The sequence below is a fragment of the Dendrobates tinctorius genome, unplaced genomic scaffold (genome assembly GCF_039654945.1).
Source record: "Dendrobates tinctorius isolate UK_male_01 unplaced genomic scaffold, ASM3965494v1 ptg000008l, whole genome shotgun sequence".
NCBI lineage: Eukaryota > Metazoa > Chordata > Amphibia > Anura > Dendrobatidae > Dendrobates > Dendrobates tinctorius.
In genome coordinates this window covers 74,137,289-74,157,696 of record NW_027361676.1, presented here as the reverse complement: position 1 = coordinate 74,157,696, position 20,408 = coordinate 74,137,289, and the positions used below count along the sequence as shown (strand labels likewise).

General features: G+C 39.6%; 1 protein-coding gene across 6 annotated transcripts in view; it reads right to left on the bottom strand.

The window, feature by feature from the left end:
• Positions 1–780: 780 nt before the first annotated feature.
• TLR3 (toll like receptor 3) overlaps positions 781–20,408 on the bottom strand; it is a 290,358-nt gene continuing 270,730 nt past the window's right edge. For 5 of the 6 annotated variants that reach the window (XM_073578744.1, XM_073578759.1, XM_073578728.1 and 2 more), the window contains 4 exons: positions 17,611–18,064; positions 16,157–16,348; positions 5,240–7,074; positions 781–1,227 (listed from right to left, as the gene is read on the bottom strand). In XM_073578744.1, the coding sequence (XP_073434845.1) occupies positions 999–1,227; positions 5,240–7,074; positions 16,157–16,348; positions 17,611–18,057 (2,703 nt within the window). In that variant the 5' untranslated portion in view covers positions 18,058–18,064 and the 3' untranslated portion in view covers positions 781–998. Of the gene's footprint in view, positions 1,228–2,125; positions 2,381–5,239; positions 7,075–16,156; positions 16,349–17,610; positions 18,065–20,408 lie in introns of those variants that run through there. The other variant, XM_073578768.1, reaches the window with a different exon arrangement.

The following is a 20,408-nucleotide window of genomic DNA, read 5'->3' as shown; positions in this document are numbered from 1 at the left end:
CTCTGCTTAGCTCAGCAGTGTACATGTGTATGATTGGCTCAGCAGTCAGCTATTCCTCCAGACCCCAGTGTACATGTGAAAAAACACAAAAATTGAGCTTGGTTTGAGTTGGTACACGTGCAGCATATAAATGCATGTTCACATGGCCAAAAAGCATACAAAACCTACAAAGACAAAATGGAAGAAACCCTGATATAATTAAATAAGTAAAAAGCAATATTGCATTTAAATCATACAGAGTTCTTAGTAATACTGTATTTGATCAAATATAGCATAAAAGCCGTCCGCACTTTTACTTTTTACTTATTTAATTATAGCAGGGTTTTTTTCCATTTTGTCTTTTGTAGGTTTTGTACCCAGTGTACATGGGTATGCTTGGCTCAGCAGTCATCTATTCCTCCAGACCCCAGTGTACATGTGTATGCTTGGCGCAGCAGTCAGTTATTACTCTAGACCCCATGGTACATATGTATTCTTGGTTTGGCAAAGCATGCATGTGTTTTCAATAGAGCACAAGAGAGAGATTCAACATTTTCAATCCTTCTATTTTTCCGATATCATTTGTCAACAACCGGGAGTCTAAATTCACGTAAGATGATTGATTGGTCCATTATTGGTGGGATGACTTTGGACCGATCCCGATCTGTACGCACTTTTGTGTCTTTAGTGAAAATAAGTATCTTTCAGTTGACAATGAATCTAGTGGTTGGTAACGTAAGGAAAAAAGAGCTGAAAGTGAAATGTAAAAGTATCAAAAGAAAACTAAAAACAGAGCCAGCATTTCATGTTTTCCTTTTCTATTTGTCTTTAACAAAGGGAACAATAAAAATAATTAAAACAAAACATATGTCCATATGATTCATATGTGTTTGACCACATTAAAATAAACCCAAAGTGTTCTTTAGCCGTTTGCAGCAAAACATTACTGCCTCTTTTTTGAGCTTGCCACTAGGTTGCTGGACAGACATACTGTATCCATGAGATCATACAGACCAAATTTAGTTCACTATATTAGATGACCCTAGAGCAATTTTTAGCTTTTGTTTGAAAGCATTTATCCTCTCTCTCTGAACCGGCCACTCTAGAATGCATCGGGACTTGAACATTCCTCTTCTCAGATGTATGCTGTGAATTAGCTTGTAATCGGGAATGTCCTCTAGAAATAGGAGAATGATGGAGTCCTTGCTTTGATCAATAGCTTGCTGTACAGCATGTTGTATCTTGAACCTTAAAGACACGAAACAATAGTTTTGTAATATAAAGTAACGCCACAATACAGTATATCCTTATATTTCCATAAATCGACCACTATTCTGTCAGTGAAATTTCTTTCACACTGTGGAATAAATTCTAATTCCTGGAGCCCGCCAGCACCCTCTGGCTTGATGCACCTAAGTCTGACCCTCGGAACACTTACACTAGCTACCATCACGGGAGGACGCTCCCTAAAATTTGGTACCTGTACCTGCACACTAACCATCTAAGAACAGCACCTTCATTCACTGCCTGACCAGCAGAGTAAGTGCCTCAAATTTTCTACTTGTTAGCTGCGTGCAGCAGTTTAGTGAATGTAATCACCAGTTTGCCCTTTCACGGTCCCCTGCAAGTTAGGTACCAGTTGTTGTTGGTGCTCACTATTTATTATTATTATTATTGTTTCTTGAGGGTGAGCACAGTGATACCAATTTTTTTTTTTATTCTTCTGTCAGTTTATCTAGTAGGATGATTTGCACAGAGCCTATCCCTATCATCTGCAGCTACCCATCATTGTTTTAGGTAGGAGCACCAGTGTGTATTTTTTGTTAAATTCTAATTCCATTTTCTTAACATCTTGGTACATGTATCAGAAGTAGAATATCTGCTTAGTAAGAAAATGCTTTTATGACTTCTACGTGAAAAACATGGGCTAAAGAGCAACGCCCAGCTGAGCCAAGCCAAAGGATGATAATGGACTTTATACTTCACCACGACAAAAATTAAATACAAAGAAGAAAACAACAGAATAGTTGCAAGAAGATGGTTTGTAGGCTTAAAGGGGTAGTCTCGAGGTTGGATTTATCACTTACCCATTACTGCTGGTCTGACTGCTGAGACCCCAATGATCCTGAGAACCGTGGCTCTGAAGAGTCGCGTGTGAATGGAGCGTGGAGCAGTGCTCGATCATGGACACTGCCACTCCATTAATGAAACCATCGGAGACAACCGAGGGCTGTGCCAGGATGCTCTTCAGCACTACCTTAAGAATGAAAGGAGTGGCGCTATGCATGATCGAGCACTGCTCCAATCGCATGGGGCTTTTCTCAGGATTGGTGCCAATAAATTTCAAACTTGAGAATTCTCCTTTAATGCATGTGACAAGTTCCCTTGAAGTCAGCAGAGTCTATAAATTTAGAAGGGAAGTTATATCATCAGTCCTCCTTAAATAACCTTACTTTTATCCTATATTATGTGTCAGTTGCCTAAACTCTTCCTCTTTTGAATTGAGTAATTGACATGTGGCTGCCATCCCAGATGTCTGGGCTTCTTACAGGTAAAGGAAAAACTGTATAACTAAATTATAGCATTCCATTTTACTGTAGACCATAAAACAAGATGCCTTTGAACTGTATATGATCCAGTCAGGTGTGGAGATACACAGAAGAGGGCCTCTGTGCAAAAACAATATATGGGCCCCATGTAGCCCAATAGCTCATAGTAATGCCCAATTCCATCTGCTTTGAAGGTGAAAGTTTGCCTTTTAATTCGTGGGCCCCTGTGCGACTGTCAGGGTTGCACAAAATGGTATGTCCACCGCTGAGTCCAGTAATTATGATTGAAATATTTTATGAATTATTTTACATTGATTGGTATGCACTAGACAGTACTTTGTATCTGGACACAAACCAATACTGAATCAAGATGGTTTCATGCAGCTTTACATTATTGCGCCGGTTTATTATAAGGATGGCTGGACCACACACTACCTTTTGTGTCATTCCTACTTTCTTATTGATTAATGACCATACCGATCATATAGCCACTGAGCTATAGATGTGATCAAAAAGTGCCTAACGCAAAGTTAATATCAAGAATTTTATTAAATTTTTTCACACAAAATAAAACAGAATAATTGTTGGTGCCTCAAACCAGACAAAAACATGAAGAAATCAGACCAAGATGGGAAAACAGACCAAATACTCAGGAGACAGGGAATTCAGTTTCATGCACACATCATTATATTGCTGTATAAGGTGTGCCTGTAGAGGTTAAACACCTCCACATACAAAGAAGCATTCTCATACAATTACAAATGCTCCATCAATAGCAAACAATAAAGTGCCTGTGCAGATATTTAAAGTGCAATGATAGCATCAGAACAGCCCACAATACTGACTGTCAAAAGAATGATATATTTCCTTAGATAGTGACATGAGCCCATCTGGCATCCCTGTACCCAATTAACATATTAAAGAGAAACCCCCGACTCAAAACATAATACCTGAGATGGTGTTCCCTGTGAAAGTATGCTGCCAAGTGGCACGCTGATCCTCCAGACCCCGACGCGTGTTTTCTTCCAGGAAGAAGCATTTGCGGTGCGAAAAGCGCGTCGGGGTCTGGAGGATCAGCGTGCCACTTGGCAGCAAACTTTCATGGGGAACGCCATCTCAGGTATTATGTTTTGAGTTGGGGATGACGCTTCATTTGAGTATCCCAGTATGCACTTGGATTCTCAAAATGAAGAGTTATTAAAATGGAAATATTTAAGGCATTAAATAGATAGGCATTTAGAATGAAAATTAATTTGTGGTTTGGACCACCATTTAAGGATAAAAACAGTCAAAGATTGAAAATTTTTAATTTTTCAAACTTTTCATATACTTCCACAAAAAGCATAAAATACATTGACCTAAATTTATCACTAACAAAAAGTATGATATTTTATGAAAAAACAATTCAGAACTACTTGATATGTTGAAAAATTTCAGCGTTATTACCTCATAAACTAACATGTCAGATTTGAAGAATTAGGTTTGGTTATTAAACTCAAAATTGTATCCATCAGTAAGAGGTAAAACCTTTTTATAGATGTTTTTATATATTTTAAAACTTTTTAAAAAAAATCCCGGTTAGGGATCTTGAACGTGTGATTGTTTATTCACTTATATAATTTACTGTAATAGCAAGGTATTGCAGTGTATGGTATAGTCACGGCTCTCCTATGCAGCCCAGACTGTGGCTAAGTTTCACAGGAGGAGTAACATATCAGCACCTTCCTGATATCAGGCAGATATATTTATCGCCCCCAAAAGAAGATTACCTTCCCTTATACACAGGTACTTTCTTTACTGGCCAGAACGAGCTGATAGGAATAACATATGGATATTTAACAATACATGTCCAATAAATACCTGTGCATAAGGGAATGTAAGGAAGCAATCAAGATGGTTCACAGTGGCATCCCCACACCCCAATGCGCGTTTCGCCTCAATCTTCTTCCAGGGGCATCCCTTATACACAGGTATTTATTGGACATTTAGTGTTAAATATCTATAATGTTATTTCTAGCAGCCAATTTATCAGACGGTAATATTGTCAGTTGTTATTGGGCAATCTTTAATAAATATGATTGTCCAGTGTTGTTGACTGTATTAAGACCAATACTGAACTATGTACCTGGGTTCCTAGGTGGGAGATATATGATTATTAGTTTAAACCTAGTCTGCCCTCATTCTTCACTCTACCATGCATGGGGTATCAATAAGCACTACTAGAATTCTATTCCCTCAGGCTCCATACTTTTTTAGTAGAGATCTCATCTCACAGTTATATATATTGTGTTACATGAGGAGTCTTTGGATTTGATCTACATAGATTGTTATCCTTTTTAATTACATTTGCAATCCACAGTATTATTAGTAGAGAGTCTGTTTCACGGTATACAATTATATTATTATTAGGTAGCAGTTGCATTGGTCAGGGCGCAGTGGTGGCCCTTACATTAATCACTCTGTTTCTTTTATTATTTTTCTATTCTAACAAATATTGGTTTATCATTTAATCATGCGTTTCTTCCTTTCTTGGGCTAGAAACATTCAGATTAGGTAGCAAAAAACTGGTGACAGGTTTATTTTAACCATCATTGCAAAATTTTAGAAATTCTTAGGTCTAACTAAAGTAAACTTCAAACATGTTATTGATTTGTGCAATTTGTACCCATTTATATAAGTTTATGCATTTATGTATACTATAAAGCACTTACCTTCTACACCACTGGTCATTTAGGAAATAATGTGTTATAACGAAAATAACCTTTCTGCTTTGTTTGATGCTGTTGACAATCAGTTGTAATTGAGATAATCCAGCTTCAAAATCTCTTTCCTCAAAACAGAATTTAAAATTGCTGTTCTCGTCTTCTTCAAGAGGAAGTAGATATCGATTGACCCAAGACTTGTCTCTCTCGGCATGAATGATATAAGCATCATAATCAAAGTTTTGGTTACCTGGGTCAATTTCATTAAATCCAAGTATTTTGCTTTCCAAAACATTCCAGTAAAACTTTATTCTCCAGCCTTGGAACTTTAGCAGCAAAACCAAAATCATTATTGAACTTGTAATGGTAAAGCTGAAGATAAAAAATGCCTTAAAAGGAGCATGGTCTTTGCAAGGTGAATTATCAAATTTCTCAACCAAGACACCATGGTAATTGTTGGGTGTATTACAGATATACTGCGAGTCTCGACCTGGCACGCTTGTTTTGGTTGTATTAAGCCAATTTGCAAACCAAGCTATGCTTTCACACGTGCAATCAAATGGGTTACTGCCCATACTTAAATTTTTGAGGTTTCTGAAAACATTTTTGAAAACATTTTCTTCAACGGAAGTTATTAGATTTTTATGCAAGTCGAGTTCAATTAGTGATTCTTGATCCTCAAAGATTGATGTTGGCAATATATAAATATTGTTTTCCCCCAAGTTTAAGATGTTTAAGTTTGAAAGCCCTTTAAGAGCTTTAGGAGGTATCTCATCAAAGCCATTGGAAAGTAGGTCAAGTATTTCCAGTTTCTGGAGTCCTTTTAGAAACAATACTGGACCACCCGGATTAGCCTTTTTCCATAATCGAGCAAGATTATTGTGTTGCAAACTTAGAATTCTTAAATTATAAAGACCACTAAAAAAATCTTCATCCATGTTAGCTATATTGTTGTTGCCGAGATCTAGATGGGTTAGGTTGAATAAACAGTTAAAAGGAGACTTGCCCAGGCTTTTAAAAGTTAATGCTGTCTTCCTGAGGTTGAGCTTTTCAATGGTACTGATACTACAAAATGAACTACTTGCTAAAGTCAAATGTTTGTTGTATGAAAGATATATCTGTTTAATACTGCGAAGACCTTCAAATTCCTTGCCGGTAAAGAATTGGTCAATCTGGTTAATACCTAAATCAAGCACTTCAAGGTGTTGTAGACCATGAAACGCTCCAGATTCGATTCCAGTTAATTCGGTTTTTGATAGATTCAGTGATATTAGGGCTGAATTTGAAAGAGATAAAAATGTTGCATTTGTAAAAGTTTGAAACGTGCATCCACTGAAACTTAGGTTTGTTAAGCTTTTCAGACCAATAAAAGCATGCTCAGCAAAGTACATTTTTTTATTTAGTTCCATATTCAGGTATTGCAGGTTTGGAAGCCATTGAAATGAAAAGTCATCAATTCTGGCATCTTTGGAACTGCTAAAAAACTTTTTTAAATTCAAGTATGTCAAATTTGATAAACCACGAAAAGCTCTGGAACTTAGATGACTAATTTGATTTTCTTCTAAGTTCAAAATTTCTAAAGAACGCAAATAAATGAACGAATCATTATCAATCTGTGACAAGCTGTTTTTGGATATATCAAGACTTATTAAATCAGTGGAGTTTAAGCCTTTAAATGTTGTATTGTGTATTCTTGTAATCTGAGAATTAGGCAGATTAAGGATCTTAATTTGTGTTCCAGCCAATTGTGAGCAAAGATCCTCTGTTAATTTGAAACCAAGTGACATGTTGGCCATGGTAAGTGTATGAAGATTTGTCAGGTTTCGAAAACAGTTCGGGAGAATCTGTAAAAAAGAAAGTATTGTTTAGAGTATAGTATATGCAAAAATAAGGTTTAATTTTAAAATATACCTGTCACTTCTGTTGAATTTACAGAGTAAGGCCTGTTTCACATTTCAGTTTTTTGAGGTCAGTCAAAATCCGCTAGAGTGTGAAAAAACGGATCCGTTTTGCCACAAACGGATGACACAGGATCCGTTTTTAACTGATTTTTCATGAAATTTAAAGTGACATGGTTCTGGAAAAGGAGAGAGAGAACGGAATTTGGGGTTAAAATTCATGAGAGGAAATTGTTTAGGGCATGCTCAGTATAAAAAGGCAGATCCATTGGCAGATTCCGTCAATTAACGGTTGCCAACGGATCCACCGCACATAGGCGTCCATTATAACGCATGGCGGACAGAGATGGATCTGTTGCTATCCGCTTTTTTGACGCACACAAAAAACATTTCATTGTCCGTCCACTCAAGACAGCGGACGCCAAAATTTTGACGGATCCGTCAAAAAATGGATGCAACGGATGAACATTGGTCAAAATCTGCCACAATGCAAGTCAATGGGAAAAAAAATGGATCCGCTAAAAAAAATGGCGGATCCGGTTTTTTTTTGCAAAACAACGAATTTTGACTGACGTAAAAAATCTGAAGTGTGAAACAGGCCTAAGCTGTCACAATAACAATACTGATGTCCATTACATGACTACTACCCTGCATTTTCACCAGCTCTCACCTCTTCATACTCCATCTTTTATTTTCACTTGTCTTAGAACTATTAAGTAAAAACTAGCTGGTATGATGTTTCCCATGCACAGAAGTATGAGTGAGTCGTGCTTCTTGCTCCCATGTCTCTATGGATCACAAGTTCAGAAACAGCAGCATAGAGGACAGTAGTAGCTGTGACAAAAACTTGAAAGGTACAAAACAGGTTCTGCTTTTCTCTCTGCCTCTCTCTGTTTGCTCCTCCCTCCTCCTCTTTTTTCCACAAATTCCAATAGATAGAATACTGTACATGGCATCTCAATGTGATGAATTTTAGAAGATTTCAAAATAAAATGTTGAATTCAGGAGGAAGGGGGAAATGAAAAGTGTAAGTAGAGAAAGAAGCATATTACAAAATGTAGGCGGTTTGCTTGCACTACGGATTTATGAAGTTTGTTCAAATGGCAGTGACCATTTAAGCACAACCTTCAAGTTCCTATCACATCTACAGTTCTGCAGACACATGGACAAATAAAATATCCCTTTAAAGCAATAAATGAATAAATAATCTCAGCTTTTTAAACTTCCCAGGGTAAAACTTAGAAGAAAAAGATTTGAAAGACAATGCTTAGGATGAAGGTGTAAAGTAGGTGTTTTTGCACACCATGCAATGTTTTTGGGACACATTCCGAAACATTGCATGTAAGTACATGAGATCTATTGGGGAAATTTGCATCTGTAAGTAAATCAAATCTACCTCCATTCACAGCCAACTTATTTTTAATATGCGGGCTTTGGAAACCACCACTCTCAGACTTTTGTCAATATACCTGTGAAGGATAGGGGATTTAATTGCAGCTTACAATCCTCCTGAAACCATGTGCATCTGTAACAAGACACCTGGCTCAGCTTTGGTACAGACACACTAGCTAGTTTCCAAGCTCCTACAGGAACACCTCCTATGGAGCCAATGCAGTGTAAGTGCTTTGTTCAGGCAGCTAGGATTTCAAAAGGAGAATATGGACTTATCGTATGTCCTAGCCACACACCATTTACATTTTTGACGTCTCTGGAATGAGCCAAATGCCTTCCATGGTCTCAATCTGTTCTAGAACCCCAGGATGGGGAGATACATAGAATGGCTTGTAGCTGCCAAGTACCAAAGTTGTCTTTGATCTCAATGCGTAGCAGGGGCCTGACCAGATCTGATGGCGCCAAAAACCTCTATAACGGAGTTATGACCCATCTTAGGTTTTGAAGCTTTTAGCTGCTATATGCAAGGGGAGGGGATTTAGGTCCAGCCCAGGGAGCAGAAGGGGAGTAAACCCAAGGGGTTAAGTGCTTATATAAAGCATGGATTATTTCTTTATTCTGGGGAGGTCATGGCCACCTATCATATGGGGAGAAGTCAAGGAGCAGAGGGGACCAGCAGCCTCCCATGTGGAAGTCCCTTCCTCATAAGCCAAGCCTTTCATCTGACTGGTAACAGATTCTTTTCTTCTGCATATTTTGTGCTACCACCATTTGTATTTGCATATCTGACCATGGTATATGTATAACCATTGTGTATATAGTATTTTGTCTAGTGTGCGCCTAAGGCGATTAAATATATAATTTAAATTTGGACTGCTCTTTTATCCTGATCCATGAATCCACACATCCATGTTATCGTCCGAACTTTCCTTGATATTGGGGCTGGTTTCTGGCCCAATATAATCCCATTAATGGACCAGTCTTATCTCTAATGAGGAACTGGCAGCAGTCCTACTCGGCTGGCTGTTTCAGGGGTGCAAGTGAAAGGGACTTCTCAGCCTGTCAGTGTTGTGAGCGAGTGTGGTGTCACGACAGCAACTGTGTGGGCCATATCCTCTCACTCCCCATGCCTCCATGGGCCCGTGTGGACAGGGGGTGTCTGCATCCTGGGCCATTTCTTCCTCGTTGGCATCCCACTGGTGCCGACTAGCGACGCATGGACGCAGGCGGAAGTCGTCATCATCGCTGCCGTGTGACAGGTAAGAGCGACCACCGCTGGATCGCTTATCTCTGCTGCGTCGCTGGTGAGATCTGCCTGTTTGGCAGCTCACTAGCGAACATTTAGTGATGCACCAGCGATCCTGACCGGGTCGTATCGTTGACGGGATCGCTGGTGCATTGTTAATGTAACGGGACCCTAAGACCGCATTCACACAATGAGTTTTTGGTGCATTTTTGTGTATATGGTGTGTCAAAAACTCAGCGTATTACAGTTTCGGCAAGGTGGGTGAGATTTTCCAGAAATCTCATGTCCACTGTGCTTCCTTTTAACACTGTGTAATCTGACCTGTGGTGCCTTGCTTCAAATCTGCAGCATGTCAATTTCTCTTGAGGGTACACTGAGTACCCCATGTGGATTTTCCCCATAGACTTGCATTAGATGAGGAAAATCTGCAGGTAAAAAATACAGACGTGCTTTTAGTGTGTTTCCATGGAGGAAAACACTTCAAAAAATGCATGTAATCCACACCTAAGTATATCATTAAAGTTTTGTCAAAGCCAAATACTAGGAAGTATCAAAACAAAGGAACTTTATTTAAAACATGACACCAAAAAGAGACAAAAACCGCAGCGTCAAAAACGCAATAAAAATACATGTTAAAAAACCGCACTCAAAAGCGCAATTAAAAAACACAAGTAACCTAATTTAAATAAGTGCAGAAATGGTGCAGAAATTAAGCAGTATCAAAAACTCACCAAAAGCTCCTCGTGGGAACATAGGCTGAAGTGGTTAAAAGGTGCAACAGAAGTCAAAATCTACAATTGGTGGAGAAAGGTTGAACTTGATGGACCAAGGTCTTTTTTCAACCTAAACATATGAACAGCAGTGTCATCCTGATATTGATGCCCATTATGTTTATTTTATGGGGCACTCGTGATCCTTTACAGGCGGAATCTGGGCAGTATACAGTGGGGAAAAAAAGTATTTAGTCAGTCAGCAATAGTGCAAGTTCCACCACTTAAAAAGATGAGAGGCGTCTGTAATTTACATCATAGGTAGACCTCAACTATGGGAGACAAACTGAGAAAAAAAAATCCAGAAAATCACATTGTCTGTTTTTTTTTCATTTTATTTGCATATTATGGTGGGAAATAAGTATTTGGTCAGAAACAAGCAATCAAGATTTCTGGCTCTCACAGACCTGTAACTTCTTCTTTAAGAGTCTCCTCTTTCCTCCACTCATTACCTGTAGTAATGGCACCTGTTTAAACTTGTTATCAGTATAAAAAGACACCTGTGCACACCATCAAACAGTCTGACTCCAAACTCCACTATGGTGAAGACCAAAGAGCTGTCAAAGGACACCAGAAACAAAATTGTAGCCCTGCACCAGGCTGGGAAGACTGAATCTGCAATAGCCAACCAGCTTGGAGTGAAGAAATCAACTGTGGGAGCAATAATTAGAAAATGGAAGACATACAAGACCACTGATAATCTCCCTCGATCTGGTGCTCCACGCAAAATCCCACCCCGTGGGGTCAGAATGATCACAAGAACGGTGAGCAAAAATCCCAGAACCACGCGGGGGGACCTAGTGAATGAACTGCAGAGAGCTGGGACCAATGTAACAAGGCCTACCATAAGTAACACACTACGCCACCATGGACTCAGATCCTGCAGTGCCAGACGTGTCCCACTGCTTAAGCCTGTACATGTCCGAGCCCGTCTGAAGTTTGCTAGAGAGCATTTGGATGATCCAGAGGAGTTTTGGGAGAATGTCCTATGGTCTGATGAAACCAAACTGGAACTGTTTGGTAGAAACACAACTTGTCGTGTTTGGAGGAAAAAGAATACTGAGTTGCATCCATCAAACACCATACCTACTGTAAAGCATGGTGGTGGAAACATCATGCTTTGCGGCTGTTTCTCTGCAAAGGGGCCAGGACGACTGATCCGGGTACATGAAAGAATGAATGGGGCCATGTATCGTGAGATTTTGAGTGCAAACCTCCTTCCATCAGCAAGGGCATTGAAGATGAAACGTGGCTGGGTCTTTCAACATGACAATGATCCAAAGCACACCGCCAGGGCAATGAAGGAGTGGCTTCGTAAGAAGCATTTCAAGGTCCTGGAGTGGCCTAGCCAGTCTCCAGATCTCAACCCTATCGAAAACCTTTGGAGGGAGTTGAAAGTCCGTGTTGCCAAGCGAAAAGCCAAAAACATCACTGCTCTAGAGGAGATCTGCATGGAGGAATGGGCCAACATACCAACAACAGTGTGTGGCAACCTTGTGAAGACTTACAGAAAACGTTTGACCTCTGTCATTGCCAACAAAGGATATATCACAAAGTATTGAGATGAAATTTTGTTTCTGACCAAATACTTATTTTCCACCATAATATGCAAATAAAATGAAAAAAAAACAGACAATGTGATTTTCTGGATTTTTTTTTCTCAGTTTGTCTCCCATAGTTGAGGTCTACCTATGATGTAAATTACAGACGCCTCTCATCTTTTTAAGTGGTGGAACTTGCACTATTGCTGACTGACTAAATACTTTTTTTCCCCACTGTATATCTGAAAAAGAAGCCATGTGTACATACCCTAAGTTTGGCTACGGTCTAAAAAAAAGCACAAATCATAGGAAGCCATCACATGCCTGCACCAGGGGAAGACGAAACTTCAAGTTCTCAGTGAAACAAATGCAGGAAGAAAGTATCATTTGCAGAAGTTAGCCTAAAGAGAAGTTAGTTATTTATGTTATTCCTCAATTTGTACTTTCACTGTTTACACCTGAAGAAAGTCTAAAGTCAAGAACAAATCAGTATTTTGTCATAGTTTTTTCATTAAAAATGCTGTTGAAGAGAAATAGCGCAATAGTGCATTATCTGATGTACAGAGAGCAATTGCAAGTAATACACTAACCAAATGGAGTTTTGTAACTGGCAATGGAGGATTCGATGCTGCAGAACCACAGATCCACGAGGGACCAGCGTAGAAGATACAGGATAGGCAAAAATGTGGTCAGACAATCCGCGCTGTGAATCACTAAAACTAGGATTATTAATACAGTGGTCATTATTCAACGCGTTTCAGAGTTTTATTCGACGCAGTTTCAGGTGAAACTCTGAAACGCGTCGAATAAAGACCACTGTATTAATAATCCTAGTTTTAGCAATTCACAACGCGGATGTCACGATCCATGCTGGATTGTGACAGATATAAGCACATGTAACTTTTTTTTTCCTTTAAGCTGTTTGCTTAAAGTTAGTTTTGCCCCCGGTGGCCATTAGAGTCATTACACAGTGGTGTCTTTAGTTCTAGTTTTGCCCCCGGTGGTGGCTAGTATTTTGTACACGGGAATCACTAACAGGTGTGATTGCTCTGGCTCTTGCCTATAAATGAGAGTCAGGTGGTCTCACTCACTGTTGGTGATATTGGTTATTTCCAACCATCCTTGGTGGAGGAAGGAGCTAGAGAAGAGTTCCTTACAGCTCAATCAGAGTCCTGGTGTGGAAGGAGCAACAGTGAGAAGTTCCTTGCATCTCTGACAAAGCTTTCGTGAAGTAGCAGCTATTCAGGAGGAAAGCTGCACTCAGGTGCTGGACTGTTGCTGGGAGCAATATCAACAGAGCAAAGCTAAGTGGTTTGTCCCTGTTTGTATATTTCCTTATGTGTGTTTTAGTGCAGTGGTGGGATTAGTGTCTGCACCATCCAATTCATTAGAAAGGGATAGGTGCAGGGAGAGCTAGGGTTTTTAGGTATCCTGCTTGTCGCCGGATGAGGAACCTGCTTAGGGACCATCATGAGTGTAGAGACACTGACTCAGGGGAGTGCAGGAGGTCTCCACGTCCCCGTTCCCTATTGCAGGGCCCTCCATTGTATCGGTTTCCCTGGTGTTCCCCTTAACTCTGTAAATTCGCCCTGCTGGAGACGGTGTATCCAGATACATGTGTAATTATTGAAATTCGCCTGCTAGAGGCGGTGTATCCGGCTACACGTTACATTGTTTAAATTCGCCCTGCTGGAGGCGGTGTATCCAGGGTCACGGGTGTTACAGAAATTCGCCCTGCTGGAGGCAGAGTATCCAGTCACCCATGACATCACAGCGGATTGTCTGACCATATTTTTTCCTATCCTCTATATTGTTTTTTCATTGAAATTGCACAGTTTTCTAGTTAATGAGGGTCAGATTATTTTTACCACTATAACGTGTCATTTCCACGTATTTTAGAGGTGAGTGCTATCCTTGGACAAAAACTTATCTTAACTGGACAGCACTCAGTGCAATATTTTTTAATTGGGCTTTTCAACCTATTTTAATCATACATTGCAATATTTGGCATTGGAAACTGTATTTGGTCTTGTATATGTGGCGCCCTGCATTGTCAGGCGTCGCAAATGTCTGTGAACTCTGTGGTGTGACTCTTCGGCCATTTTTACACACACACAAACATGTAATAAGTGTAAGGGTTATTGTGAAGTCTGGTGGGTAGCAGCTCCCGCAGGACGACGACCGAGCCCAGGAGAAACAACCTGGGATTGATTGGTGCTGGAGATCAAGGAGGCAAGCCAGTGCTTTTGCTGTGGTTACTGGGACTCCAGCCACATGGGACATAATGTCCTGTGCAGTTCAAGGAATGCCTGTCTGAGGGAAGTGGGAAGAGAGCTGAGGTACTTTCCTGTAGACCTGAGGTGCCATGGATGCCAAGGTCCAGGCAGAGAGAAAAAGTTTTAGTGCACGTATAGTGCTATATGCAGCGGGTGTGATGCGAGCTGCTACATATTGCCAGAAAAGAGCCGGGCTCATCACACCATGAGAGGATCTTGGCTCAGTGTACTGAATTACTGTACTCATGATTATCAACATCATTATCAACTGCTCCAGTAAAAGCAAGTTTTTTTCCTGCTTCAACTGAGATCTAGACATTGCTTATTGAGACTGACTAATCATGAATCCCTTCCCCATCTTTCCCCATTTTATTCTGCTGAGGATGGCCTGCTGGCGGCATTACTCCCCGGCTTGGTGGAGGCCTACCGAAACATACATTTTATTAATTGCTGATGTATAAATGCCATATTGATGTAAAAAAAGACATACAGACAGCATACGGATTGCTTACAGATGGCATATGGATGAAAATATAGACAAATACAGGGCAAATTTTTTTTAAACACTTTTAGAACTTAACCTGATAGTTCTTTCTGTGTGTAATTATGTAATGTAGATCTGTATACTTCTAAGGCTAAGTTCACACACCCATATAATAAAAAAAACATCTGAATGACAGATTTTTATTTGTGTTGTCATCCACATGGTATCTGTATGCCATTTGTTTTTATACATCAGCAGTGGATAAAATTAACAAAACAAAAAATTTCCTATTTTAAGAATTGCAATGTAAATATTAGATGCTATATGGTTGGCCAGATGGGATCTTATTTTTTTAGGAGAGTCTCATAAGAAATATGGAAAATGTGACAGATAAAGGAAAAAAAATTCTGGTTGGCTGGAATTGTAAAAAGAAAGGCAAATTTGCTGTTTGTTTTTACTTTGTGGTAAAAATTATATGGTAACGTTTTGTTGTTAAAACTTGCAAACAATTATTGGCTTTAGTTGCCATATTCTAAAAGTCATGATTTTTGTATTTTTAAATGTATTGTTATATAAGGGCTTATTTTTACTGTATATTTTTTGAATTTTTTAATATTTGCATTATGGGAGAACGGAGATGATTTAAACTTGTATGTATATTTTTTCCAATATTTTTTCTAAAGATATTTAATTTTTTTTATTAAGATTAAGTCAATGATCACTTGATCATCTATATAGTACTAATAGAATTCCTGTCTATTGTTTAATTAATGTGGTGGACTTTTTAGGAGTACTAACATGGCAGATACAGGGTCCTTCTGTGGTATCTACAAGGTTAAAGTGTTGAGATCAGACCTTGCTATGTAAAAAAAATGATTGCTAAAAATGTCCATGATTTCTTTGACAAGTTGTCCAGAAAAATAAAAGAGGAAGCTACAAGCCCTAACATGCATTTATTTTAATTTTTGCAGCACATTCCAAGAAATTAACTTTTAATAAATGTGGGATTATATGTGTAAAAAAAAAAATTGAGAACTTGATTAGGACCTAATAGACCTTAGTGGCTTTTGGCAGTGATTACAGGTCTAAAAACTAAAATACTGCAGAAGTCATTTCGTTGGGGCACACATCAGCTAAGCAGATCAGAGTACTATCAAGAATAATGTGTTTATATGTATGATTTGCACATGTACAGGGTAAACAACAGATGATGGAGAGAAGATAGGGCAAACAAACACACAGTCCTCCACTACGTAACAGAAAAGGGCTCCTATTGAATTTTTAGTGTGACCCCCTTACCTTTTAGTTTGCCACCTTACCTCTTTCACAGGGTTCAATGAAAGATCGAGCGTCTGCACAGAGTTGTTTCCAAGAAACATGAAATCGTCATTCTTCAGTTCTTTAATCATATTATGTGAATACAGAAGCTCGGAGAGCTTTGATAGCTGCTGTTTGTTTCCTAAAGCTGTAGATGTCAATTTGTTGCGTGACACATCTAGAATGCGCAAGTTCTGTCAAGAATAATATCAGGAGTTTAATCACACTGATAGAAAGCAAAAATGATCTTGAAAAAACTTTGGCTTAGATCATTGAAGTGGTTATCGTAACGTAGCATGCGAATGTGATAACTGATCGCTGAGGGTCCCAACTGTCCTTAAAGGGAACCTGTCAGCAGTTTTGGCCAATATAATATACGGCCATCACCTTTCAGGGCTTATATATTCTATAAGGCTGTAGATAAGCCCCCAACCCGACCTGGAAGAACTGAAAAATACATTTTATTATGCTCGCCGTAGTGGTGGTCCTGGCCGATCAGTGTCGCTGGTCTTGGTCCGGCACCTCCCATCTTCTTATGATCGCCGCCCTCCTACTTATTATTATTATTATTATTTATTGTTATATCGCCATTTATTCCATGGCGCTTTACATGTAGGGAGGGGTATACATAAAAACAAGTACAATAATGTTGAACAATACAAGTCATAACTGGTACAGGAGGAGAGAGGACCCTGCCCGCGAAGGCTCACAATCTACAAGGGATGGGTGAAAATACAGTAGGTGAGGGTAGAGCTGGTCATGCAGCGGTTTGGTCGATCGGTGGTTACTGCAGGTTATAGGCTTGTCGGAAGAGGTGGGTCTTCAGGCTCTACTTGCTTCTTCCTCCTGTGCAGGTGTATTTCTCTGCCCTCTTGAGGGTAGAGCAAAGTACTGCAGTGCACAGGTGCCAGGGCTCTTTGTCCTTTTCCGGCACCTGTGCACTACAGTACTTTGGTCTGCCCTCAACAGGGTAGAGAAGTACGCCTGCACAGGAGTGCGATGCTGGGGAGCCTGTGTGGATGATGCAGGGTCGCGTCATCCACAAGAAGCAAGCAGGAGGGCGGTGATCATAAGAAGATGCATTATAGAATGCTGTATATAAGCCCTGAAAGGTGATGGCCGTATCTTATATCGGCCAAACCAGCTGACAGGTTCCCTTTAAGAATAGATCTCTGACGTGTCTTGTTGGATTGCAGTGATTGTGCACATGCACATGACAGTTTACTTCATTGTCTACAAGACTGCTGGAGATAGCCAAGCCAAGACCTCTACTCTCCAACAGTCCCAAAGACAATTAATAGCACTCATGCCATTGGACCATTTCAGATCCCCTTTCTGTGGAATCGTGGGTGTCCCAACGGTGAGAACCCCAGTGGTCGCCAAGTTATCACCTATCCTGTGGACATTTGATAACATTCTAAGTTGTGAGAACTCCTTCAAAATGAATGAACAGTACCTGAAGATTTTCAAATGGGTTCCCCACAATTTCTTTTATTCCATTAGAATTTAGTCTCAGTTCTGCAAGACCTGTGCAGTAAATGAAGGCTTTTTCAGAAATCTTGCTAAATTCGTTGTGTTGTAGGTTTAGTATTTTAAGCAATGGCAGTTGTTGACATAAGGCTGATTCCAGAATATGGAGAGTATTATAGCCAACATCTAGTTGCTGAAGTTGATCATATCTAGAGAGATTGGCTGTAGGCAGTGACTTCAGTCGATTATGAGAAAGGTCTAAGATTTTAATAGTCAATGGAAGGTCAGAGGGTATAGTATATAATTCCAAGTGGCTACAGTCAGCTTCCTCTGGTGTCACCTTACAATGATTTTCAGACAAGACGGGTACCATGAATATGATATACATAGTACATAGCGCATATATGGTGGAGGATATATATGCCTGTTCCATTTTGTTTCTGTAAAAAAAAGATACAAAAATATTATCAGATTTATCCAACAATTAAAACACACAATGGCATAGTGTAATTTCCGGAGGAAGGCAAATATATTATGCCCCCTACCTCATGAACACATTATAGCATTGAACCCCTTATTCTCCAAGCACATGTACTGAATTTTAAGAAAATTCTGATGAAATAATAATTTGCCAGATAAACCTTTAATTTTTCCTTATTTTGATGAAATCTGAAATGAAATTGTAGCAATAAAATTGTATGCAGTTATATATATTTTTTTAATTGCAATATTTTAGTATAACTGGAAATGACATCTAATGCAGAACGAGGTGCAATGGATTTACAGGTTGGAAACGCATGGGCATTGATGTGTGAATTACTTTGAAAAGTTGAAAAATCATGCACTTCTTCATGAATCAAGAGCGTCTGATGCCACCACGCCTTCTTATCAAGACTGGTCAGAAAATCGGGGGCCAAAGTCCATTTGTCTTAATTAACATACCATTTTTTTCCCTTTTCTGTAATAGACATAGTAGTATTGTTCCCTTTACTTTAAAGACATGCTCCTGTTTAATTCTTTTTTTGTGACCACTTCCTTTGTTGGTTTTAATTATTTTAATCATAATTTTAGTTTTTAGGTTTCATTTCCTTACAAAGTTTCTGGGTTGATGTTATTATTGTGGAATTGATTACTGCAGGAGATCTATTTAACTCTGCACCGAGATTCGTGAGACTTATTACTGCGAGAACTTTGTATATCTATTCATGACTGGATCTAGGGCCTTCTATTTGTTTTTTTTAATGTATATTTCCTTTTAAATTGTTTTATCTATTTTGCATTCCTGATTTTACACATATTTATGAGTATTCCTAGGGTATTTGCATTTTTTCATATGTTTTCTATTGTGATTAGTGATATCTTCACTGTTATGAATGGGTCACCGAGGAGGATGGCAGGAACAGGCTAAGCCACCAGAAGACCAGAGAGGTTGGTACCTAAGCAGCTTGCAGACCTCTGATCCTAACAACACAACTAGCAGTAGCCGTGGAGCGTTCCTACGATGCCATAGACGCTTCGTCACAGCCGGAGAACTAACTAAGCCTAAAGACAGAAAGGTGAAATCTAAACTGCCCCGGAGCAGATCCCCAAAGGAACAGACAGCCCCCAAACATATATTGTCGGTGAAACAAGATGAGACACAAACACAGGCAGAGAACAGACAGAGCAAACGGTGGGGCCCAAGCTGTCTAGACAGGACAGAACAGAAAAGATACTGTCTGCAATCACACACAAAACCCTAAAAAAGTCCAACATTTCTGATATACAAAAAACCTGAGGCCACACGACCTCACCTCCCTCTAGATCAGCACTCTGGTATAAACTGGAAGCAAAGCAAAAAGATGCTAACATAACAGGGGACTGAACAAGCTGTAACATATGAAGCAGGGCCCAGCGCTGCCCCCAGCAGGGAGCACGCTGAACTCTAGCAACAAAGCAAAAAGCAAAAAAAAAAGGCACAACCAGATTAGATGCAAAGGGTTAGCAAAACAATCACTTAACTGAGCCATGTAGATCAGGCAGGGGACAAAAGAACTCCAAATGCACATGGAGGAAATCACCGGCAACTTCCAAGAGCAGCCAGCTCAATTATATGCTCCCAGCCAGTAATCCCAGGTTCCCAATTATCGTCATCAGGTGGGGAACTTCCATCAACCTGTCCAGCTCTACTACTCTCAGTAACCACCAGAGGGAGCAGAGGGAGCTTCGACTCAGAACTCCGAGCAAGGGAATTCACAATACTTCACCATGTATTTGCTGTGTTTAATACATTTATGCCGTTTAACCTTTTTGCAATAAAAACACATTTTTACTAATTTGTAATTTCCTTGGTCCATGCACGTTTTGTATTTTCGTTTCTTGTTTAGCTGATGTGCTTTGGGACTCTTCACTTTATCCAGGGTAATACTTATTGTGTTTATATATAGAGAGCAGCAGTGGAGATGAGTTTTCAGCCTCCAGGATTACTCCATTTTATCATCTCAGTTGCTGTGTCTGCAGAGCACAGCAGTTGTTGACAAACTCATCTCCACTGCTGTGCTCTGCATAGGCAGTGCAAGGTGTACACTCACAGCAAAGCTCTAAGAAGAATCAGCACTCATTTACCAGTAATGGGGATGAAGGAATGAAATTTTGTGTCCTAAAGCTTTGGCGCCTGGGGCAACTGTCCCTCTGGCTCCTCGTCATGACACACAACTGCCCTTATATACAACTACATCATGGGTATAAGTGTGAAACTTCATTTCGGTCAAGAGCAGACTGACGAGATTGATTATCATAATGTGC